This window comes from Plectropomus leopardus, chromosome 1 (genome assembly GCF_026936395.1).
Source record: "Plectropomus leopardus strain MGB_pleo_1.0 chromosome 1, ASM2693639v1, whole genome shotgun sequence".
Taxonomy (NCBI): Eukaryota; Metazoa; Chordata; class Actinopteri; order Perciformes; family Serranidae; genus Plectropomus; species Plectropomus leopardus.
In genome coordinates, this window is record NC_142176.1 from 27,188,512 (window position 1) to 27,213,979 (window position 25,468).

General features: G+C 40.0%; 1 protein-coding gene across 2 annotated transcripts; it reads left to right on the forward strand.

The window, feature by feature from the left end:
- The first annotated feature begins 4,087 nt into the window (after positions 1 to 4,087).
- On the forward strand, positions 4,088 to 25,393 carry fes (FES proto-oncogene, tyrosine kinase). Of its 2 annotated transcripts, none has more exons than XM_088079036.1 (22): positions 4,088 to 4,343; positions 4,551 to 4,616; positions 4,740 to 4,815; positions 4,953 to 5,033; positions 5,918 to 6,316; positions 7,444 to 7,617; positions 8,801 to 8,897; positions 9,048 to 9,231; positions 11,451 to 11,588; positions 11,676 to 11,795; positions 11,961 to 12,083; positions 13,758 to 13,953; positions 15,288 to 15,368; positions 16,240 to 16,449; positions 16,842 to 16,964; positions 18,368 to 18,421; positions 19,793 to 19,911; positions 20,007 to 20,101; positions 20,272 to 20,394; positions 23,527 to 23,697; positions 23,825 to 23,947; positions 25,073 to 25,393. In XM_088079036.1, exons 5-22 carry the CDS (start codon positions 6,092 to 6,094, stop codon positions 25,213 to 25,215), a joined length of 2,499 nt encoding a protein of 832 aa, XP_087935162.1. In that variant the 5' UTR covers positions 4,088 to 4,343; positions 4,551 to 4,616; positions 4,740 to 4,815; positions 4,953 to 5,033; positions 5,918 to 6,091; the 3' UTR covers positions 25,216 to 25,393. The 2 variants fall into 2 exon arrangements, with proteins under 2 accessions (XP_087935162.1, XP_042362345.2); XM_042506411.2 differs by having other exon boundaries at positions 4,097 to 4,343; positions 20,272 to 20,395; positions 23,540 to 23,697.
- Positions 25,394 to 25,468: the final 75 nt, after the last annotated feature.

Consider the following 25,468-nt stretch of genomic DNA (forward strand, 5'->3'; position numbering starts at 1 on the left):
TGTGTTTTTATTAACTTAAATGTTCTTCAAGTGCATATGAGTTGATGTAGGTGTTTAAAATGAAACAGTGGTACTCTGATCCTTCATTTAGAGGAGAACTTTACCCACAAAATGCACATGTGTATGTCATGGCATCAGTGTTTTCTTGAATTGGTGAAGAAAACTTTGTTTTTCTTGAATGTCTCCACAAAAATCTGCATCAACATGTTGGTTTCTGATTGATTGGGGACCACCTCCTTAGCCACAAGGGCTGTCAAAGTAACCATGGGCAAGATACTGAAGCCCAAATTGCACACAATGGATGTGTGATTGTGCATGATTTTTTGTGTGGTTTTTTTGCCTTCATTAGACAGGACACATTAGTGTGAAATGGGGAGAGAGAGGAGATGACATGCAGCGAAGGGCCTCAGGCTGGAGTCGCACCTGCGGCTGCTGCAGTGAGGACACAGTCTTGGTCAATGGGGCATCTGCTCTACCAGGTGAGCTAGTGGGCGCCCCAATATGCATGAGTGTAGCAGGTAGCACCTTGCACGGCCAGTGTATGAGTGAATGTGATTTGTTGTGTGAAAGGATTTGAGTGGTCGAATGTCTAGAAAAGCTGTATACAAGTGCAAGTCCATTTACAATTTACAATACAATCCAAGTTTAATACCAGCAAAACTATATCAAAACATTTGTTTACAAACTCTCCAACAGCTTGTGCAGTATAATCCAAATCTCATATATCCAGTTGTATGTTCAGTGCTTCCTAAACACTTTTACTAAAAGACCTTAGTATTTAAAACTGAACTGAACTAATTTATGCACTCTTCAAAGCCAGACTCCAGCACTAAGCGTTTTTAATGAAAATGCATGTGTTTGGAAAGCACTGAGCATATGTCTGGATAAATGACACCTGGATTATACTGCATGAGTTGTGCAGGAGTTTAGAAAGTGATTTTTTGGTTTAGCTTCGCTGTTGTTAAATGTGGTCCCCAATCAAAAAAACAATATGTTTGCCATTGTCCATGGAGGCATGCAAGAACAAAAACAAGTTTTCTTCACAAATTCAAAGTATCACGGTATGGCTAATTGATTTACAAATAGTCATTTTGTGGGTGAGGTATTGCATCAAGTAAAAGTGCCAAAATAAGGACATGAAAAATACTCTGTTACAGGTTCAAGTGCTTTATTCAAAATTAGCTAAATATATATTAGGAATCAAGCGTAAAGGTGCTCATTCTGCAGAAACTTGGCCCTAACTTGTATATCTGTAACTTGTATATCTATCTATATACTGCATATTGTTATACTAAGCTATTCATATTGATGTTTCATTGTGTAAACAGCAGTATAGTGTTGTAGCTGGTCAGGTTGAGCTCATTTTAGCTACTTTATATGTAGGCAGTTTAGTGTGTTGTCCATTGGTTCCTAACCTGGGGGCAGACTCCCCTCCAGTGGGTTGCAAAATAAATGTGCGAGGTTGTGAGATGATTTATGGAAGAGATAAGAGGAAAAACAAAGTTCTGCTACACAAATTATTACTCTGATCTTTGCTTTTGCAGGAACATTTGTGTGAAATACTGGAATTATTTGCCTCACATTTATTTTATTTTCTTCTGATGAGTTTAGATGAGAAATAATTCTCGTGGAAACGTGACAAGCTCAGAGTAGAAACAGCTGTTTTTAGATGTGCTAGCAGCTCGGCTTTAGGGAAAGCAATGTCTGTCTGGCGGTTGGCTGGTGGGTTCCAACAGAAATATCAAAGAACAGAGCGGATGATTGCAGTGTAAAGTAGAGCTTGATCAGCAGCCTCTGAGGCAGTTTGAACTACCTGAGCTGGCGCAGAAACTATATCCTCTGCTGGGCTTTTTTTCTGATGGTGTCGCTGTTGGACATCCACTTTAGGTCCTTAGAGATGGTGGATCCCAGAAACATCAAGAAGACAAGCAGACATGTCATCTTTATAGTGATGATCACTCCAGATTGTTCTGAATGCACCAGAGAGCCAGTTGTTCAACTTTCAGTCTGTTGACCGGTGTGTGGTCTGCAAATTTCATGAGTTTAACCTCAGGTGCAGTTGTTGGTGTAGAGGGAGAAGAGCAGTGTGGAGAGCACACATCCCTGGGGGGCGCCAGTGCTGATGGTCCAAGTGTTGGGTGGGATTTTCCTCAGCTTCACCTGCTGCCTCCGGTCTGTCAGGAAGTCTGTGATCCACTGACAGGTCAGTGCTGGCACAGCGAGCTGAAAGATGATAGTTTCGAAATGTAGTGAAATAAAGAGGACCGCAGCCCCTCTGAAATGAAGTGGAGTAGAAGAGTCAAGTATCAGAAAATGGAAATACACATGTATGGTTACCTCAAAATTGTATTTTAGAATAGGACCTGAGTGAATGAAATTGTCCAGTGCTGCATAATTTTCTGCTGTGTGTAGCCACACTGTATGGTTGGCTGTAACATGCAGCTCTTGTGTACATACTGCACCTAAAGATAAAAGCAGCAGTTTCCTCTGCGGTCTGTAAAACCAGTGTGAGCTGCACTGCATTGTTCACTGTATTTTTGTCCCTTCTCCCCGCTCAGTATAATGAGTGCATTTGATGATGTATGGCTGGTGTAATTAAGCCAATGAGTTTACAGCAGAGAGGTTGCATCCAACACCAACCAAGTCATAAATACAAGTAATGACGTGAGACCGGGTTCACACTGTGTTAAAAAGAAAATGAAAACCTTTTTTTAAATTTTATCTTATGCAACAAACACCATCAGCAGTTTTTACAGTCTGTTGTAAAAGCGATAAGCAGTATACTTTAAAAAAAAAAAAAAAAAAAAGCAACCAGAGAAGATTTCAACACACTGACACTTGTTCAGTGTTAGTGTTTGGCCATATATTTAGAATATTATTATTTCCTCATTATATGTACAGTAGCATAAACCTGCACCTGCCCACGTCAGACTTTCAGGTCACTGTGGGGAAATGTTGATGCCACACTGTGACAATAACCTGCTCAACAGCTGTTCCTATGGACATTTATAGCATCATTAAAAACATTTAAAGCACCCTGAGTAAAAGAAATGAAAATATTCAATTGTGTACAATGTTTTCAGACCATTTGGTTAAGTAAAAGTACCATAAAAAATAACATGAAAATAATTATTAAAAGTAAATTCCTGTATTTAAAACTTTACTCATTTACAGCAACATGTACTAAAAGCATGAAGAGAAAAAGATGGCTATTGTGAGTATTATGGTTTTGCTACTTTGTTCTTACTGTTGTACTGACTGCTGTATTTGGTTGGGGCTGGGTAGTTAAATCTACAGATGTAAAATTAAATTAGTGATGTAAAAAGTACAATATTTGCCAATGAAATGCAGTGTCAATAAAAGGTAACATTAAATCATAATACTTAAAGAGTAACTCTGTTATTTTTTAACCTGGACCCTATTTTACCATGTTTTTGCATACGTGACAGTTTCTGAAAATGGTCCAGTATTGAGCAAAATTGCTGCAGCTGGCAGTCGCGAATATGCTTCAAGTAACCACTTGGGGCATTTGTGCATTGTCAATTTGCCATTTGTTTTGCCACCGACAGGCTCAGTTCATTATTGTGTATGTTAACATTATAGAAAGGACCCTACAGCGATAGACCTTTTAGTTAAAGAATAAGATCCTTTCTCTAACCAGAAACAGCCCAAACATGGTATCACCAAACTGAAAAGACTCCTTTAAATAAACAGTAATTTTAGTGTGTGAAAAGCAACACATTGTCGCATCTAACTGGTTATTTAAACCAATCTGAGCTGGTAATTGTTGGAACAAAGACAAACCAAGATAGCTTTTGTGAGTTTTGTTTTGTTTCTGCCCACTTTGAATGAAGTGTATTTTAAAATTATTGAATTACTCTATTTTAAAGAAGTGTGGTGGGTTTGGCGATAGTGATTTGGGGCTGTTTGTGGTAAAACAAAAAGTCTTATTTTTTAACAAAAAGGTCTGTGTCTGCAGGGAATCTTTCTTTAACGTCGCCAGCAGGCGCGTAGCGCATGCGGGGTACGCTTGGGACATGTCCCCCGCACTTCCTGTATCTGTGCCCTCTGTCCCCCGTACTTTTTTAAACGGTTCAATTCATTTGTAAATGGCGTATCTCGTTTTTCCGAGCGGTCTTGAAACGCACCGTGAATATGCGGCGGCGTACGCGCGAGGTCTGGCTTGCTGTACGGTTTTGTTGTGATCACATGACACAGGTGACACGTGCGCTGGCAGCACTGCTCTGAACTATCGGTTTTAATTAAAAAAAACAAAAATAATGTGCAGCAAAGCAACCAGCAAGAGGCCAAAAAACTTGCACTCCTTCTTCGAAACAAACCGTGTAAGTTGAGTAATGCCGTTGCCTGTCGATAGTGTTAGCTAAATTATGGCAAATTAATTAGATGCCAGTATAGCCATGCTAACGTTAATAACTATGGCTGGCTAGCTAGTATCATGCTAGGAGTAGACCCATTAATTCTTCATTTCGGCGCAGAATTTGTGCTCGCTATTGCTTTGCACTTATGTTTTTTAATCTTTAATGCTCCAGTAGAAAAAGCAAGGATGGGAAGTTGGACCAGAAGGCAACGCTGATGGTCATGCAGGGGCTTCACAGGTGAGGAGAGATTATAACTGGCTGAGAAACTATATCTATAGCATAAAAAGTGACTTTGAGATGAATTTCTACAGCTTTTTCACAACTACTATTCACAATTTTTAATCTGTATTTTTGCAATAGACAGAGCAGGTGGAAGGCAGCATGCAGCAGTCAGAGAGCAGGCTGCAGCACTGACAGTCAGGGAGAGGCTGCACAGGTGAGGACAGATTATAACCAATGGCTTTAGGGAAATATATTTATAGAATAAGAATGACTTTGGCGTTCATCTCCACAGCTATTTTAGAACCACTCTTCAATTTCTTTGCACATATTTTTTTGTCTGTATTGCAACAGACAGAGCAGGGAGAAAGCAGCACACCGCAGCCAGGACAGAGAGCAGGCTGCAGCACTGACCATCAGCCTCAGGCCTCACAGGTGAGGACAGATTATAACTGGCTGAGGACATGTCCATAGGATTTGAGTGACTGAGATTAATTTATACTGCTATTACTGAACTTTTCATGCCCAGTGTTGTCACTTGGCACTTGATTATCTTGCTACCTATCCTGTAGATGCTTGAGGGTCATTCTGTGTCAACCAGAGCTTGGCAGCTCAAACTTTTGATTCCTGGTAGTATATGATTTTGATCATTTTAAAGAACTGTCCCCGGGTGCCATAATGTGGCTGTTTGTTGTTATTTGGTTCTTTAGCCGTTAAGGAGAGGCACAATTGAATGTGAGAGGATGATAAATCACTCAATAAAAGTCTGCTTATTCCTGAACACTCTGTCCCCTTCACTTCTAAAATTGGCTATGACCCTTGTCAGAGACTTATAATAACATTCTGAGCCCATCAGTGGCAAAAACAAGCACTTTTTGTGGATGTAAATTGAGGGTGCACAAATACCCCAGGTGGTTACACTGCAGCCTGTTCTGCAGCTGCCAGCTGCAGTGCTCTCTCTCATTACTGCACCCATTTTAAAAAATGTTGTTCTCCTTTAGGTAAACCTCAACATTGTACTTATGCCAGTAGCTGATATTTCTGATGCATGAATTGAAAAACATGAACGTTAGTGCCCATAATGTGATATGCATGTTTTGAGCTCAGCCTTCACTTTCCACCTGTCTGTGTTGTTTCTGCATTTTGTCTGGATATTTTACAACCTGCATTTGCAACAGTGGAAGGTTTTGGAGTCATTGTGACACTAAAGTTGTTCCTAAATTGAAAGAAACATTACAATTACAGGCACAGAAACATTCTAACATACATGAGGAAGTGCTGCCTCACATTACCCGCTGTCATTTTTTTTGTTCTCACAGGGAAGTGAAAGCTGACTCTGTCCGCAGAGAAATATCTCGTCTTTTGTATGAGCAGCTGGCTGCTTCAGATTGCCGCTCTGTTTGTGTCCCACTCGTGAGAACTTGAAGCTGCTGAAGGACTGTAGGACTGCTGACTGGGAATCCTGGACGGGGGGAGAGGTTAAATATTCAGAGATGGGTTTCGGGGAGGACCTGCGGTGCCCTCAGGCACATGCAGCTGTCATGCGGCTGCTGGACTCAGAGCTTCACCTGATGGAGGTCATGAAGAAGTGGATGGGTCAGCGGGCGAAGAGTGAGAGGGAGTTTTCAGTGCAGCTGCACCACATGGCTGCCATGGCAGATAAGCTGGACCGGCCTCAGCCTGGGGCAGGACTGGACTACATCAGTCAGCTCAACAAGGTAAGGACTTATAGATCACTCTGCAGCTCAGTCACTGATCAACAGTCAGTCAGGTGGAAGAAATCCACTCCATAATGAAACATTTTTTGATTTCAGTTTATATTAAATTAGTTTTTGAAATTAAGGTGAAGTTCAAAATCAATAGTGTGTTTCTCATATAAAGGATTTATTCAGTTGACCCATTGAAAAAGGTTTACCACATTCACTTAAAATCTTTCTGTTTGTTTGTGCAACAACAAGCACAGATGGACCTAAATATCTAACAGAATTATGTCCGAGTATGAGGTCTTAGTGGGAAAAATGCTCTCCCAATCAGAAGTTCACTTTTTGCTGTCAAAAGAAATATGCTGTATTTTCTGAACTTTAAAATTTGTGCAAAAAAACAAAACAAAACAAAACATATATCTAAACAACACTCCAATGAGTGCTCGAGAATCATCGTGTAGGTGCAATATGCAAAATACTGCGAATGGCCCAAAGTATCAAAATAAAATCATGAGTTGTTTTGCTGAAGGATCAGTTCCAATAACCTTGACCTGAACATCTTGATTCCTAGTTGTTATAGTTTTAATATGCTCTAAACATCCCTCTAGATCTGATACTTAAATAAAAAGACAACAGTTGGAAGTTTTTTATCTTCATGGATTCAGATCTGTATCTGATCATCACGTCTGCTCTTCAGGGATGTCAGACCCTGTGTTTGTCATGTTGCTGTAGCACCTGTAGATGAAATGCCGAAGAGTGTATTTGAATTAACTCAAAATTTGGTTTCATTTTCCTAAAGCTTTCTTGAATTATTGCAAACCATGTCAGATAAGTAATACAGGAAGCATTATGCCATAAACAGAAATTGGGGCAAAATGCAGAAGTCACCAAAATGTCTGCCAAAGATGGAAAGACCTCATCAAATTTATTACAGGAACGGTGATGAAGACTTTTTCAACAAAAAAACAAGTCTATGCATATAAGGACAATATTAGTGTTTTTTAATTTATCACTTGGTGGCTTAAAACATGCCAAAACCCGCTAACTTGTTGTTGGTCCACAGTCTGACGTTCATCAGATTTTGTTGATATCCACAGCATATAAATGACCTGTCTCCCTGATCTTTGTCCCCCGTCTGTCAGTCATGGGGAGTGCTGGCCTCTCAGACAGACTGCCTCAGTCAGGTGATGAGGAAGCGCTCTGAGGATCTGCTGAATGGTCCCATCAGCAAACTGACGCTGCTCATCAGAGACAAACAGCAGCTCCGCAAAACCTACGCAGAGCAGTGGAACCTGCTGCGGCAGGAGCTCACCAAGGTGTGAAACTCATGCACACACAGAAACTCAAATGCACCAATACTTATTAAGCCAAAATGCAGGCGAACACCTCTGCACTGTCAGACCTCTGACTGTGATAAAACTGTTAAATAAGCTGTTGGCTCTTTGTTGAGCTTTGATTGTTTTTGCTTTTGCGTCCTTACAGTTGACTTTTCAAAAAGCCAAACTAAACAAATATGTCTATATTCTCAAAGGAAGATAGTGTTGGTCATAGATGATTGACTGCATATTTAAAGTTATAATCCAGTTATATATCATTTTGTGAATTTACTTTTTTGCTTTTTAAGGGATAATATACTTATGACTTGCCATCAATATCTCAGTTGTTGCGAAGCAATACTTAATTTATTTTGAAACCACTGTTGGACGTTTGAAATAGCAAATTGAGCTCAAGAGTCCGATGTTATGTCAGAGTCAATATCTTCACTGCTACCTACCCTATTTCTGGATTCTGTGATAATCGTGCACAAAAAAGTCACAAAGTCATAGTGGTGGCGTATTTACGCATGTTGCACAATTATTATCAGAGAAAAAGCAGAAGTTGTAGCTACAAAATCTATTTGTTGATATTTCATAAGTGTATCATCTTGACATGCAGATGAGTGTGCAGTGGAAGCATTATAAATAGACAGCAGTCAATGAAATGAGGTTCAATAGACTGGAAAGAGTGTGTGCAAATGCAATCTCGAACTGTTGGCTGCTCCGACTGTTTTTATCACCCAATTACATCAGGGAAATGATGTGTTCATTCTCACTGATCCATATTGGGTTTCAGTTTGGCCGTCTCCAGCAGACAGTTTGTTTATTTAAATTTTCTCACTTTATTATGCAGATGACGGCTTTGGTTTTGTGTTGAATCATGGTGCGGCACAAGAGATGCATTTTTTTGTTGTGATTGTGACTGAGCAACAATGTCAGAGATGCTATCAGGTGGAGTTTTGATACATTACCACCCACAGCTCAACAAAGGTCAAATCGTTTCCTCTTAAGTCTTCTCTCTTGTTTTGTGTTCCTCTGCAGTGCAACATGATAGGGCCACTGTCCACTTCCTGTGTGACATGGTCTCACATTTAGTAAGGCTGTTTTTAACCACACTAACAGCTCCTCTGAATGACGCCCACCCTCTCACAAATGTTTTCCATCTGTTTACGTGCTGCATCAGGTAACCCAGACAGAGCTGGAGAGGCTTAAGAGCAGCTACAGACAGGCACTGAGAGATGCATCTCAGGCCAAGAGGAAGTACCAGGAGGCCATGAAAGGTGGGGAATTCTGGCATCACGAACTTCTCTGAACAGAATCAGTTTTACTTTGATGGCACAGACTGCTTTTTTTGGTTGTTTTTTTTTTACATCATGGTATGTTGCGTCAACCTCCCTCTTGCATGTGTGTGTGTGTCTATGTGTTTGCAGATAAAGAGCGAGACAAGGCTAAAGAGAGATGCATAAAGGCTTCACTGAAACTCTACGAGCTGCATAATGAGTATGTGCTGTCTGTGCAAGCCGCACAAGTTTACCATCAGCACCACTACAGTCAGATCCAGCCGGCCCTGCTCAGTGCACTGCAGACACTGCAGCAGGAGATGGTGCTCATACTGTAAGATTACATCTACTACTGTGTGTGTGTGTGTGTGTGTGTGTGTGTGTGTGTGGGCGTGGGCGTGGGTGTACGGTGGTTATATTTACTGTTTTTCCGTTTGCATTTAGTTGGCGGGTTTCCATTCAAGCACATTAAATATAAGAGGATAGTCAGTTAAAATTTGTTTTTTCTTAGTTTATCCTTGTCTTTTTTTCTGTAAATAATATAAAATTTTAGATATAAGGAAGGTGGTTTATTAAAATTCAATTACTTATGGAGAAGGGGTGGGATTAAATATGTTTTTTACTTCTTCTCACTACTTTTCAAATATTTATACCAAGTCATCATGTGTTGACCGTTTCTTTTACTTTGTTTTGCGTTGTCTGTAAATATTACTTTTTTTGTCAGTCTGCTTTTGTCGAAATGAATCAAAATCAATCAATAAATAGTCCTAAAACACGGAAATCGGTTAGCATTTTAGCACTCTCAATTTCAGTCTCAAAGTCAATGCATTTTTGGTTAGAATCCTGAAATAAAGTCTGTGGTTAACACAAGTATAAGAGACTTTCACATTTTTACAACATAAATTCAATCAGTAATTACCTCCTTGAAGATTTTTAAGACACTTGCTAACAAGTAGGTAAATAAGACAACAGAACGTCATCACGCCAAACACTGCTTTAACGCCTTGTTGTGGTGGTAACGATGAAGTCATGTGACTGTTAGCCTTAAACGTTTGCCACAGACCTTATTTTCTCCAATAATCAAGAGTCTAAGGAAGAATCCCAAAGGCTTTTTATCGAGGAAACCAACTTCCAGGTCAGCCCATAATAAAAAACTTCATCCCTGTAGCACTCTATTAAGTAATTATTTTAATAATTGCCGATAAGTTTTCTGTCAATCAATTAACCATTTCAGCTCTAACAAATTTACTCCAAACTAACTGACTCACCGAACACCTGGGGTTAAATAGTGTTTTTTGCAGCACAGGGATACTGGTTCCTTGGGCAAATAATGGATCTGCCAAGTATGGTGTGTGCACTGTGGTTAAAGGAACAGTCTGTAAGATTTAGGGGGATTTAGTGGCATTTTAGGATGAGGATTACAACTATCTGAAACTTCTCTGTTCATTGTTAAGGAGGTTGAGACAAATTATCCACAGAGGTCTCTTTCTCTCCAAAGCAAATGGAGCAGCAGATTAAAACCGGTATAAACACTGAATAAAGCAATTTCCCATTACAAATCGGGTTTTCTTCAGCTCTATTCGGCACATCGCAGACAGATAAGTCAGCTCGCTCAGCACCTGCTAATGTGTCCTCAAATTTTTTCTCTGATCACTACATTCAGGGAGGTTTTACGGGGGGTTATATCGTATTAAAACAAAAGGACCCAGTGATTTTAAACTGGTAGAAACTTTAAATAAAGTAGTTTCACATGGAAAAAAATCTTTGTTTTTCCAATACTGCTTACTGAGGAGGGGCTGCTAACTTAAGAGGCTGATGCAAAAACAGGAATAGCTCTATCCAGAGTCAGTGTGTGGTTTGTGTGGTCTGTACTGCTGTAGAATGATGATTTCCGTGCACGAGGACCTACTACATATGTAGATATAATCGGCTCATTCTAAGGTAAATAACGCAAAAATTATTGGTGTCAATTTTGAGGTGATTATACACAAAAGAAAACATAGTTATAATAATATAGTCCAGGTGTCCCAATATGTTCCTCTAAATCTTACACACTGGACCTTTAAGTGAGCAATGAAAATACATGCTTTTTTTCAGTGTTATTTTAATGTTTGGTCATGCTATTGAGAACAGTGACAGCCTTTCCATGTTTGTGCATTTAGAAAGCATAAATATAAAAAATTAAAATCCACATTACTTTGATGATAAGGTTTGAAGACCAAAGGGGATGCATAATCTCAATTTGTCAGTTTTATGCATTAATTGTTTTGACAGTCAGCTGTCAGATCTCAGATGTCACAGCTAGTTTGACCGCAGAGTTTGCAAAACAGGCTGTTCCTAAAACAGTACAAATATGACGAGAATTCAAACATGTTGAAATGTTTTCTGTGTTGGACTGTTTATCTAGGACAAAAACTGCCAACATATATTTTTATCGTACTGATACAAATCAACCTGCAACTAACCAGCCTGGAAACCCTTATGTTACGCACTGTGTAAAGTGATAAAACACTGACTTTGTATTATTCTGTTTCGATGCAACCTCTGAACCAGAAAGGAGATCCTGCAGGAGTATTTCGACATCTCGACCCTCCTCCATCACGAAGTGGTCCATATCCACAGGGAGATATCTTCTGCTCTTACGGCCATCGATCCCCACAGAGAATATGAGAGCTTCATCCAGCAGAACAGGTAGACAGAGGAAAAACTTCCTCTCAGATCAATCAGTGCAATCATAGAAAGCTGCAGAGCGATGATAGTGTGTGTTTGTGTTTGTAGGTCTGTGGGGGAGACTCCTGCGTGTGCAGAGTTTGATTGCAGTCTCCTGGAGGACAACGAACAGCTCAGTCCACGAGAGATTGAACTGAACGACCTCACGCTCGAGACAGTGCAGCACAAGTAAGAACAAACGACACCATCTAAAATCTAATTTCCTTTTTTAGTGTCCCAACTACTTCCTCCTCCTCACCCTTCTGGTCTTTTTTTTACCTCCTATTTCCTTTCTGACTGTTTTGCATCAATTACTTCCTCCCTGCAAGTTATTTCTCCATCTCCGTCTCCCAGACTGACTGCGATAGAGGAGGAGCTGCTGAATCTGGCTCGCACTCTGGGCTCCCAGCAGACCTCGGTGGAGCAGCTGGAGCTGGAGCTGGACGCAGAGCGAGAAGGTGTCAAGAAGGGCCAGAGGTGAGCCCACCACAGACATCATGATGCTCTGATGTTGTATTCAGAGGTCACAGAGGAGGCAGCAGTCCTTCAGTGTGCTCTTGGCTGGGCAACGGCTAATAACCAGTTTGTTCTCGGGGGACTGTGGGTGCCTTATGAATTATAATACAGAGACATGGTCAGAGCTACAGTATGGAGCTCCATCCCCTCATTTATCTTGGTTGATGAAGCTGTCTGAAGGTGTTAGAGGTTTTTAGTCCTGTGGGAGTGATCGAGTCAAGCTCCTGGAGGACGACTGGAAACATGGTGTTTATTTGCAAAGAGTTGATACCTTGTAAGGAGCAGCAGGGGAGCACATATGGTGCTGGTGTTAGTCAGGCAAGTGGAGGTTATGTTGCCCTTTGGTTTGTATTTTGAAGTAACATTTTGTAAACCAACAGTGACATGCTGTATGAGGCTGACCCTGTGTGACCTCTTATAGCTGAGTCTGTTAACTTGAGGAAGTTGAGGACTGAGTGCGCCCTAGTTTACTACCATATACCCCATAAGTACAAAGAAAGGTAGCAATTCCTCACATTTGAGAAGCTGAGGCAGGTCTGATGTAGGAGTGCAGCAATCATGAACTTTGGCCCAAAACCGATATCGTTTGTCTGGGTTTTTTTGTTTGGTTGTTATTATTCATCTTGTATTTGTTGTTTTATATTCCCGCTCTTGTCGAAGGAAAACACAGAAATCTTCATAATAAAAAAATAACTGAACTTTTTTGAAGTAATTAAGACCTTCATAACATTATCTTTGAATAAAATTCAATTTAACAAATTTATGAAACATCCTTTAAAATGAGCTTTTTCATGTGAAAAACCTTTTAACATAACAATATTACTATATTAAATATAAGGCAGTCCCCTCTATCACAATCCCCTCTATAATATCTACAATATTGATATATATATTGATGTGAACTTTGAAATCTGCTTTTGCTCAGTACTCTACTGAGTAGAGCTTGAACGCATTACAGTCAGTCAGTCAGTCAGTCCGTTGTAAGGGTCGCGGGGGGGCTGAAGCCAATCCCAGCTGTCATCGGGCGGAAGGCGGGGTACACCCTGGACAGGTCACCAGACTATCACAGGGCTGACACGTATAGACAAACAACCATACACACTCACAGTCACAACTAAGGGCAATTTAGAGTCACCAATCAACCTGAGCTGCATGTCTTTGGACTGTGGGAGGAAGCCGGAGACCCCGGAGAGAACCCACGCAGACACGGGGAGAACATGCAAACTCATGCACATGGAAACATGCAAACTCCACACATTTTTATATATTTATTTTTATATTTTTAATAGTTAAGATATTAGATTAGCTTCCTGACAATAAATTAATCGTTTCAGCTCTAATCAAATCATCCTAAATTACTGAAGACGTAGCACAAAATTGTATTTTTGTAGCACAGGAATACTGGTTGTTTTCTGCATCTCAGGGCAAAAAAATGGATCTGCCGAGTAGTATAATCTGTGCAGTGTGCGTAATGCACAGATTATACTGACTGACAGACTTATTATTGATGTCCGTGTGGTCTTGCACTGTCTGTTTGTCTATTTTTGTGCAACCATTTATGTTGTTCAGACTGAAAAGTCCCAAACAAATACAACTCACCTTCCCTGACTTACTGCTGCTCTCTGCTTCGTCCAGAGTCTACCAGTTCAGCAAGAGACATGCAATGGAGGAGTGCCGGCAGCAGGTTGCTCTGTCTCAGGGAGTGAGAGCAAAGCTGGAGGTTCAGAGGCTTCTTCTGAAGGAGAAACTGGACAAGCTGGGCTCCGAAGAACCTCCCTCTGCTCTGAAGTTGGACCTAGACGGCGTCTCGCTTTCGTCTAACACAAGCAATGTATGTTTCTCTCTGCCATAGTCTCTCCTAACTTTTTTCCTTTTCTTAGCTCTGAATTTAATCAGAGGATGAAGCCTACTGACTTTAGGGATCTTTGTCTTTTTGTCAACCGCCAGCAGCAGGTTGACAATGTTGTTTTTAAGTGACGTATCTCAACAACTGTTGATTGAGTTACCAGGAAATATGGCAAATACTGTATATAGTTATGTTCCCGAAATAATCCTCTGACTTCACAAATCACCACCATCAGATTGCATGAACTGTCAAGTATGACCAAATATGAAATGCCTACAAATCTACTGACATCCTGTCAACTTCACCTGGACTTTGTGTTTGGTGCTTATTAGCGATTTGTTAGCATGCTAACAACATGTGAGCATTAAGCTGCCTAACACCAGCATGTTAGCCTTGTCATTGTGAGCATGTTATTATTCTGACATTAGCATTTAGCACTGCAGTGCCAAAGTAGATTACGGCCTCACATAGTCGCCACTAGTGTGGCAGCAGACTTTTTATGCCCGTTTGTTCGATTTTGTCAAGTTCAGTTCAAACCAAGCAGCCGATGCAGAAGTGCCAAACACTGTAGTTCATTCATTGGCCACTTGAGGCTGGCTCCAAAACAGAGTTAATCCCCACAGACCTCCATGTTAAAATGCCAACAGAGATAAACATGTTTACAGCTTGGTGCAAAAAAACAGTTTTGGTCTCTATGGTTATATATCCCCCTTTTCATAGCAAATGTACGTGGAATGTATTTTTATATAACTCACATATTTACATTTTATTGAAGTGTTGCATTATAAAGGGTGGAGCCACTTGCCAATAGTGTCCTTGGTTCTCAATCCGAGCCACTGCTTGCTCCTCCACAGCTCCAACTTCTTGTCCAAATGTGGTCACTTCTGGTGCTGAAAAAAAAAAACAAGATGGGGACAGCAAAAATGCCATACTTGAGACCTCAGAATGGCAGTTCACAAACCAATATGTGAAGTCACGGTGGCTAGTTCCATTATTTTTACAGTCTATGGTTCAAAGTCACCAAATTTGTGACTGGAAAATGACTCGTGTGAATTGAGTCCACACTTTTATTTTGTACTTTTTCTGTAGCAAATTGATGAATAATACGTGAATCTATAATCTTAGCCCTGCTTTATTGTCACTAAACACATTTTTGAAACGTTATCTACCAATAAACATAATTCTTTCCAAAATTTTATTCTGTTGCAAGTCTTGCAAGTACTTTTTTCTGCATTTTTTTGTTTTTATTTTGGTAGTAATTATTTATTCTGCATCTTTACTGACCAACATGATATGCTCTGGATCTTTTCTTTTTTCAGGACCACATTCCAACTGCTTCCAAACTCCTCATGGATGGGATCAAGAACAATCTGAGCGGTCTGTTTAAACCCAAATGGGAGGTAGGTTGAACACTGAATAATTATCCAGGCACAATAGTTACAAATGATTAAGCTGTTTGGCATCACATTGTACACACATTTCCAAGTATGTTGTTGAAGGACATTTTAAAAGGAAGGACATTCGTTCCAGTTGAAGGACACTTCCCCTCCTCACTTGTCCACCTCCCTGACCTTAATTCAAACTCCAGCGTCTGTTTTTGTGCACTCATAGCTCTTACCACACAACAAACAATTCATCATGTTTTAGAGAAAGTGTGTCCACTGCACAGCTGAGCTAACTCAGGCACACGATCTTTCTTTTGGGGCGCTGTGCTCCTGAAGGCACCGTCAGACTTAATGAGGTCAGCTTTGACCATCAAGTTACTACTTTGGAAACTCTGCCTGACCTAAAACTAAGTTTACTTCTCAGCAGCCAGTTTACCTTTCGTGGTTTTATCATCGCTGACAGACGAAAGCACAGATGGAGTCCTGACCCAGCTGTGCTCCACACGAACTCTCAACAGGAAAAGATCTCGTACAGCCAGTCTTTCAGTTTTTAATTTATCTGAAAAGATAAAAGATAAAAATCACTGTGTGCACCCTGTAAAAGATCAACTTGGGCAAATATTTTACTATCTGTAATGTGCTGGACTTCAAGCCCAAATTATTCCTTAAGAGTGAGCTACTTCACGCTCTCCAGCTCCCCACTCTGTGGTTCCCTGGAGGTATGGAAGGTGGTGCGGTACGACTTTAAAGTATTACAGACTCTTCTTTGAAGTATCTCCATATATCCTCTGCAGAATCACCCTAAAACCCATCCTCCATCACTTTTTGTTGTTTCATTATTCATGTCAGCTTTAAAGATTCTGCTTTTCTCTCTTCCTGCCTTCAGATGCTTCCGACCGTCACCCCGGTGCAGGAGGTAGATCGTCCTCTGGGACAGCAGGACTGGTACCATGGAGCCATTCCCAGACCAGAGGTCCAACAGCTGCTGAAGACTGACGGAGACTTCTTGGTGAGGAAGAGTCAAGAGAAACAAGGTTATGTGCTGTCTGTGCAGTGGGAAGGATCGTGCAAGCATTTCCTCATCCAGAACACAGATGTAAGTAAAGAACAAAACACTTTTGTTGTGAGTTGTAGAAGGGTGGACATTTTAAATTAAATGTAGACCCTCTGTGTTTCTGTGTCTGGCTACATTGTATTTGAATGTGAGTGCAAGTTTTGAATGATCACTGATACTGCCAAGACATTAGATACATAGAGCTGTTTCCTTCCCAATACTGTTTGTGTTACTTAGTTGTTTTTTCTGTGAATTAAACAGAATTTTTAGAATAAATGAAACACGAATACAAGACAACTTATTTAAAACAATCAATGAATTCAGAGGCTATTTTGTGATGCATGCTTTTTTCATTATGTCCTCAAGTTTTTCTCCTCTTTGTATCTTTGTACATCTGTTCACTTCTGTAAATGCTTTTCCATCTGTGTCAGTAGAATATGTACCGTCTGGATGGAGAGAGCTTCCACAGTATCCCGCAGCTGATCCATCATCTGCTGTCCTCACGACAACACGTCACCAAGAGATCCGACATCGTGCTGAAGAAACCTGTACTGAAGGTACAGCTGGCGCGCTCAGTGTGCTGCACCTGATCTTACGGAAATGTGTGAAATGACCACAAACTCTGAACACCACATTACAAGCTGTCGTGAAACGGACACAGTTTCAGTTAGGCACCATTAGGTTTAGAAAAAGATTGTTGTTTTGCTTAAAATTAGTTTGTTAAGTAAGCAACGTATGTATGTCATAACATGACGTGTAGGTCACATAATTTGACGCAGCAACATAAAGTAAAGTAAAGTTAAAACAAGTTACGGTTGACCTTTTGTTTACATGGGACAGGGACACTAGTCTCCTGGTTGAAAGGCCTACGTTTGTTTGACTCACCCACCAAGCCTCTAGGAAAAGCGCTGGACTTTGAAGCCAATTTAACATAGTGGCCAAACATAGAATTACAACTTCCAGGTTTGTCACGTGATGCCAAGGGGCCCAAAAAGATTTTTTTTCCCCACAGACTTACATTGTCAAAGAGACATATTGAAATCAGTCGATAAATTGTTGGTAATTGTTGCACTGTTTGGAATTTCAACACATTTTGTCATAACGTGGTGTGAAGAGGCCATAGTCATTTTACATCTCTCTGTGAGACCAGGCAGATTTAAATATGCAAACTGCTCTCTTTATTTATTTATTTATTTATTTATTTATTTATGTATTTATTTATTTTTTCTTCGGTGAGTGCTCCCATCAGTTAATTCTCCTCTAACTGACTATCATTCAGAGTGGTAATGCTGGCAGTTATTCTTCAGAGCTCTTATTCTGTCCTCCGTGTTTGTGTTTGTTATAAAAAAAAGACACGAAAAACTATACTAACTGTTAAAAGGGGCCTATTTTGCTTTTCCATATTATCTTTCATGTTACAATATTGAATATTCATATTAAACGTGGTCAAATAATGAGGTAAACGTATGTACAAGTAATCATGTGAGGACACTGTTAGCTGTGTCAAGACTGCTGCCTGTTTTTGATGCTGCTTATTGAGTTAGCACTGTTAGCTGGGAGCCGCCGGCTCAGAATCTGTACCATAGACACACTCTGGATGTCGTATGCAGCCTCTTTAAAGAGAAAAGTGCTAAACAGAGTATCTCAGACAGAGGGTGAATACAGGTGTTCCAGCACACACAGTTTACGGAAAATAAAACATATCAACATGTTCTTGTAGAATCTCAAAGTATGAACCTGAAAATGGCAACAAATTGTATATAAGTGTAATGATCCCCTTTAAATTAGGTGCTTCCATAGTTGTCACACATGAGCACACATGCAAACATAAACTTGCTTTCTAATGATCTTTTCTACAATACTCTCTTTTCCTCTTTTGTCTCTCCTTCCTTGCTGGTCTCAGATGTTAAAACAGCACCACTGTGGGTCTCTTATTGTTTTGTTTTTTTAACCCCATCAGGACAAGTGGGTCCTGGAACATGATGATATTATCTTGGGACCCCTCATCGGACGGGTGAGTGAACTTAACATCCATTGACAGAAAATTAGAGGTGAAGTGAGAAAAGGCTAACATCTAGTTTTTATTCATTGCTTGTGATTATGCCAATTAGTATCAGAGGGAGTCATGAGTTGTGTGTCCATGTGTTTATCTGTCTCTGAGTTAGATTTCTCTAAACATTATGAAGATGTTTGCGTTCACTTATTGTTAGGCTTGTTTAAAGGACAAGAAAGACATGCTTAATGAGTCTCAATAATTTACTTCAATTGTTTTTTGGGGTTTTTTTGCCTGTCAGTTGAAATAACCAGAGGCCAGCTTGCACGAGTGATCTGGAGACCTTGCTGACACTTTATAGGACAGGTTCACATTTACCTTGTTTGCATGACCACATGAAAACTGAAATTGTTTTTTTTTTTGTTTGTTTGTTTTAATGTTTTCTCCACTCTGTCTGCAAAGAGATCCCGTCTTAAATAAATTTTATTGTAAGTTAAAGTAAAGCTAATATGAGGTTTTGTCAGTGTGAACTGGTCAAATATTGTTTCTATCTTGCAAAGTTCTGGTCCTCTAAGTAGAAACTTCTCACTGTGTTTTTCTGTCCCTCTGCCGAGACTCACTAAGCAAACGCTGTCCTTGGAAATACAAAAGACAGTAACTGTTAAGAATATCCACTTGGTTTGAACAATTTAGACTGCTGAAGTCTCACATTTGCTGCAGCTGAACTTTGAAAGTCATTTCTCTGCCAGAGGAGGACTGCAGATTTAGTCCCCCAATACTTACATTGAAATCGCTTAAAGAAGGGCTTTCCTCATGCTGTCTGTATGCACAGGAGGAAGAGTTACAGCAATGACTAACCCTTTTTTTACTTCAAATTTACCCGATGTGCGAATTTTACATAGAGCCGGGGGATATTATATGGATATAGTGATATGGGAGTTTTGTCTTTTTTAAATATTGCACTATTGTAAGTGATGTTGCATGGCTCTGAAGGCATTACAGTAAACTGATCATTTACTTTATTAATTTCCTGAACTTACCAGACTGTTCTATCTGTTCTTTTATTTATTTCATAGTCAGTATATCAGCACTACTGATCATTATTCATCAAAAATAACTGTGTAAATAATTTGCGAACCCTACAATATGGTTGCAATATTGATACAGGGGTATTTGGTCGAAAATACTGTGATCTTTGATTTTCTTCATATCTTCCTGCGCTGGTTTGAATACTTAAAAGTGATTTAAATTGATGCGCGTGTTTATTTCATTGAATCAAAAATTGACGCAAGGAAAATTGTTAACTTCAGATAACATACAGTTTGTCACCTGCTGAGTTAAAAATGACTTTAAAAAAGTGTCACTGATCATGTTGGCATTTGTACTATACAGGGCAACTTTGGAGAGGTGTACAGTGGTCGTTTACGCTCTGATAGCACTCCTGTGGCGGTGAAATCCTGTAAAGAGAACCTGGCCCCGGAGCACAAGAGTAAGTTCCTGATGGAAGCCAGGTAAGTACACACACGCATGCACGTACGTATGCACGCACGCACGCACACACACACACACACACACACACATCTATCTCCTCTTCTCTGCTGTCCAGGATCCTGAAGCAGTACGACCATCCTAACATTGTGAAGCTGATAGGAGTGTGCACTCAGAAACAGCCAATCTACATCATCATGGAGCTCATTCAAGGTAAACATGATCCTGTTACATACTTCAAGCTTCAGTCCACCATTATTGCTTTCTGGTGTTCCTCCATCATCTCTCTCTCTCTCTAAATATGTATGTATAATTATATATATCTCTGTGTGTGTGTGTGTGTGTGTGTGTGTGTGTGTGTGTGTGTGTGTACATTTCATAAGGTGGTGATTTCCTCTCCTTCTTGCGGCATGAAAGTCACAATCTGAAGACCAAAATTTTGGTCAAAATGACAGAAAATGTGGCATCTGGCATGGAGTTCCTAGAGAGCAAGAAGTGTATCCACAGGTTGGTCAACCTATAAATCAATGTTTGTACAATATGATAAGATTTAATACAACTGATACAATCGTTTTTTAACATATATAATACTTTTCTAAGTCTATTCATTATCTGCTTATGTCTAATTATTGAATCAGTCGCAGGAAAGATGTTGACTTTGTATAATTTGTTAGAGGCGTCTTAACACTGCTGACCTTGAGGGATGAACATCCTGAGAGTCCAAAATGGAGGAAGCTATTCTAATTTGTTGCCTCAATTACTTTTATTTAATCTCCACTTTTGGGGAAAAAAATCCACAAATGACAGGACAGGACAGACAGGGGTTTATTGTATAAATTAATAAATAAATAAGCTATGTTAATTTATTGTCCTGTTAGTGTCAGTGACCATATTTTCAAACCTCAAACCAGGAACCTGCTTTCATGGACACACACATATATATCTTGGAGTGCTTGGATTTCCCTCTCGCTTTACACACATATAAATGTTCTGCTTACCCATAGGTGTTTTCATCTGGATGGATGACAATTACTTGAGTGCTTAACACACCTACCAAGACAGCCTATCACTCAAAGCAGCCCTGCCCTAAAATATGTGTGCCTTTAAGCCTTTTTAGGATGTAATATAAAAATTCCACCCCCTCCATACACTTGTCATGAATGAAATTGAGTTTGCACCATATAATACTTTTATAATGTTAATTCTGGTGAAAACTGGGACAATTTAGAGTTTTACAGATATTTGTCAGGACTCGGGACACCTGGCTTTAAACCGGGTCAGTGCACTGTTGGGAGAGGTTTGCCTGGAGGGCTTTTAGCCAGAAAGGGATTTTTTTGGTTTAGGAAAAAAAATGTGGTTTGGGTTCAGCTGAACAGATTTCTGCCAGAAAGAACTTCAGCAAGCTTGTTTGCGAGAGCTTTTTTCTCTCCTGAGTAGTTTTGTGTTGAACAAAATGATGTTTAATGGTGAACAAAATGCAAGTGAGAAGAAAACTTAACAGCAGTCTACAAAGTAGAGAGAGGCTGCAGTGCTCCACCTTAACACCATATTGAAAATATATTTTCAAATACAGATACACAATCTAAGACATTAAAAAGATATAAGTAACTAAACAAGCATAACACAAGTAAACATTCTTAGAGCAGAGGACAGTGTAGGATACTTAATGTGTCGGTAGCTCAAATCTGAGGGGTGGATCTAAAGTCACGGTGAATTCAACACACAGAAAACATGCAAAGCACAGCAGAGAAGTGTGTTGGACATATGATAGTTTCAGTTAAAGTGAATTGGTTGCACACTAAAATGTGTTCATTTTACATAAAGGACAATGTAGGTTTTACCAGAACAAGTGTGGAACAAACTGCAGGCAGATGGATCGAAAAGCCTTTATGGTACAAAGGCCTAAATAGAGACCATAATTCACCTAACATTTACATCACCAAACTGTAAACCAAACTGCACTTTCCCACAGCAGCACTTCCCCATATGTTGATGTAACCCTCAACAGTCGATTAAAAGTGAAGGATAAAGTTATCTTAAATAACTGATAGCCGTTTTGTCCTTGAAGAGGAAGCTTAAATGCTCTGCTGACTGACCTACCTTTTTTTTCCACTTGAATTAGAAAGACAGCTCAACCATTAATTCAACAGTGCATCACACTGCATTCATTTGGCAGACATGTTCATCCAAAGCAACTCACAATAAGTGCTTTCTAACTCAGAGGAAGTTAAATGTCCTCAAAACCTGGAGATATTCCAAATAAGCATCTTAAACTGTGTACAGAGAGCAAATGTGGCATTTTGTAAACAATTTTTAAAAGAAATTAGACGTAAGTAAGCAGCAACATGTGGTGGAAGATGGGTAGTGACTGCTGTACTGCTGTCCATTTGGAGTTTAGTCCACAGAGAAGAGCCCTGACTGTACAGGTATTATGACTCAGGATCCTCATAACTAATAAGCTGCAACCACAACCTTAAAGGTTCAGTGTGCATTGCAGAAGTCCTGCTGGGTTCATTGTTCATTGAAAGGAATTTTCCACAGAGGTCTCTTCCTCTCCATAACGAATGTACCAGGTGATTTAAATCGCTTAAAGCACTGAATAAAGCAGGTTCACGTCACAAATCAGTGTTTCTTCTTTGCTGTTTGGCATGTCAGAGACGGATCGCTATCCCAGCACCTGCTAATGTGTGCTTGCTTTTTTTCTCTGATAACATAAGATCCAGATGATTAGGAGGTTTTTACTGTGAGCTGAGTTAGCTGCAAAGGTCTCAAACAAACAAACACTTTAAAGTGCAACAAAACACAGTAAAAATAATTAAACCTAGTTTTTGGATACTGTAATGGACAGATCTTTCCTCCGGTCATAAAAAGCTGCCTCTCTGGTATCGAAAGAGAAGCAGTCAGCTCAATATGATGGTGTAAAAACATGAGTCTTGTAAACTCCAGTAATACAGCTTTAAAATCAGCTTTGAAGGAGACACAGAGGTAAAAGCAAGGATGCTGAAATGGCAGATGTTTTCTTTTTGAACATTTTGAAATAAGCCAGGAGGAAAACTGGCTCAAAACCTCTAAAGACCGTAGATCGCAAAGTGAGCAGGAACTGATGATCAACATCAAACATGGGCTTTTGCATGTAATCTACTACCATAAATAAATCTTGCTTTCGAAGCATTCATTAAAAGAAAAATGCGGATACGCTGAGATCAAGAGTATGTTGTGAAAGTATTTGAAATGATGCAATCTGATACGGAAGACCTGGGTTTAAGGGGATGGGTGGTTGAGTGGGAGTGATTGTGGTGCTTCGGGTGAGGGATCAGTGGAGGTTGACGGGGCTCCGGAGAAGACATGAGGTTGTGACACTGGGCTCATTACAGAAGCACTGTGCGATTTGCCCGGTGGGGACAGATCAGAGTCGGCTGCTGGTAGCTGCTCAGCTTGTAACGCTGCATGTCAAACTGTCTCACATGTAACACCAGAGACATGACAAGAGCGCCTGTTCTCTCACTCCTTTTAGTCCTCCGTTCTCTCGCTGCATTTATTTTTTCATTCAGAGCATGATGCTTTTGTGTCTCCTCTGTATTAACTTTTTATCAGCCTCTGCCTTCATCCCTCTTACATCTTTCTTTCTCTGCCTTGTTGACTTTTTCTAAGGGACCTGGCAGCCAGAAACTGTCTGGTTGGAGAGCACAACGTTGTAAAGATCAGCGACTTTGGGATGTCCCGTCAGCAAGATGATGGTGTCTATTCTGCAGAGGGCGGCCTCAGACAGATCCCTGTCAAATGGACGGCTCCTGAGGCCCTGAACTATGGTACACCGCAACTGTTTCCTCCCCTGCAGTCACAGCCTCAGACACTTCTCCTGTTTCTCTCTGCCAGTAGTTTATTAAAAACATGTGCTGTGCCTTTGTTAATGCCGCCCCCTGCTGGTGTTTTTAGGGCGTTATACCACAGAGAGTGATGTCTGGAGCTTTGGTGTCCTGCTGTGGGAGACCTTCTCAATGGGGATGACGCCCTACACGAGCATGACCAACCAACAGACACGTGACGAGGTGGAGAAAGGTACAGACCCATCAGTCAGATAAGCTAATGTCAGTGAGCCTCATTCACAAACAGTGTGTATGCACAAATCTGTGCTGAAACAGCATGTATGAATGTTTTAAGCACAAATCTGAAACCCAAAAGTATTTTTCTACCCAAATATGTTCCTACTCTGTGAACTTCCTGAAGCCGTGTGTAGGGTTAGGGGTTCAGGGTAAACGCAGTCCCCTAACCAAAAACCTTGTAATGAAGGTACGGCTGACTTAAAACGTGTAAACAAACATTTAACTAAACGCCTATCACACAGAAACCACATTGATTAAAAAAAAAAGACTTTAATAGACAACAATATTTAAAACGGTTGAATTACTAATGCATAGGCCAAATGTATTAACTTTATAAACCCTGAGCAGATTGGTTAGATTTTTTTTAATTTTTCTTTTTAAAAAAACATAAAGAAGGCAATCTTAACAAGACATGGCCCAAACATTAGCCAAAAATTAGTTAAAAGGTACAAGAAAATTACCAGTTGAAAAGGCCAAAGAATAAAGGTTAAAAAAGAACAAGAAAATGACCTAGAAAGATTTCTGAAAATTAAAAAAAAATATCTATCCTACATTTTTACTGTTGTATAATGTTTTTTAATATACAATTATAGTAATTATAAATATAGTTATTTTCCCCCTAGTTTTTTAAAACATTTTTTGGGACATTTCTTGCCAAAGCCGTGCCAGAAGATATTGTAGCCAGTGTTTTCAGGGCAGAACGTGTCTTCAGAGAGTGACATAACATGTTTGAAGAGAGTGATCGATGGGCTATCAAACAAATACGCCTGTGAATTTAGAATGATTCTGATTCACTAAAACACGCACGGTGGTAAGTACAAAATTGGCCTGTACGTGCGTCATGAATGATGCTACAGTGATTTTGCGCCTGCATTTATTTTAAGAACATTTCTATGCACATACTAGTGAATGAGGCCCAGTGTGTTTGTGTTTAGATGGCGCTGAGGACAATTCCTGCTCCTCCATAGTGCTTGATTCTGACACAGATGCCTTTTTTCTGGATTCCACATGTTTTAGAAAATGTGCACAGTGTGTCAAGATGATCTTAATAAATGTTTTGACTGTCTGTGATGTTTTTCAGGATACCGCATGCCTGCTCCACACGGCTGCCCAGTGGAAATCTCAAGGATTATGAACAGCTGCTGGCAGTATGAGCCCAGAAATAGGCCGTCTTTTAAGAAACTTCGGGTTGAGCTCAGTGCCATATACAACAAAATAACATAATACACGCCTGTTGATTGGATTTGTTATTCTTCTACTGTTTTGTAATATTTTTTTCTTCAAGAATATAGATCACGTCCAGTAGGAACAGTGACACAGATCTCCAAGAGACTTGCATAACAAAACAAAATGAAAACTAATATTGAAGCCCTTTTGTTGTGGAAATAAACTTGGAAATTGAGTTTTGAGAACTTGTAAATATCAGTGGACCAGCTGATGGCAGCATGCTTGTTTCTTTCCCCTCTTGTCTCGTGTG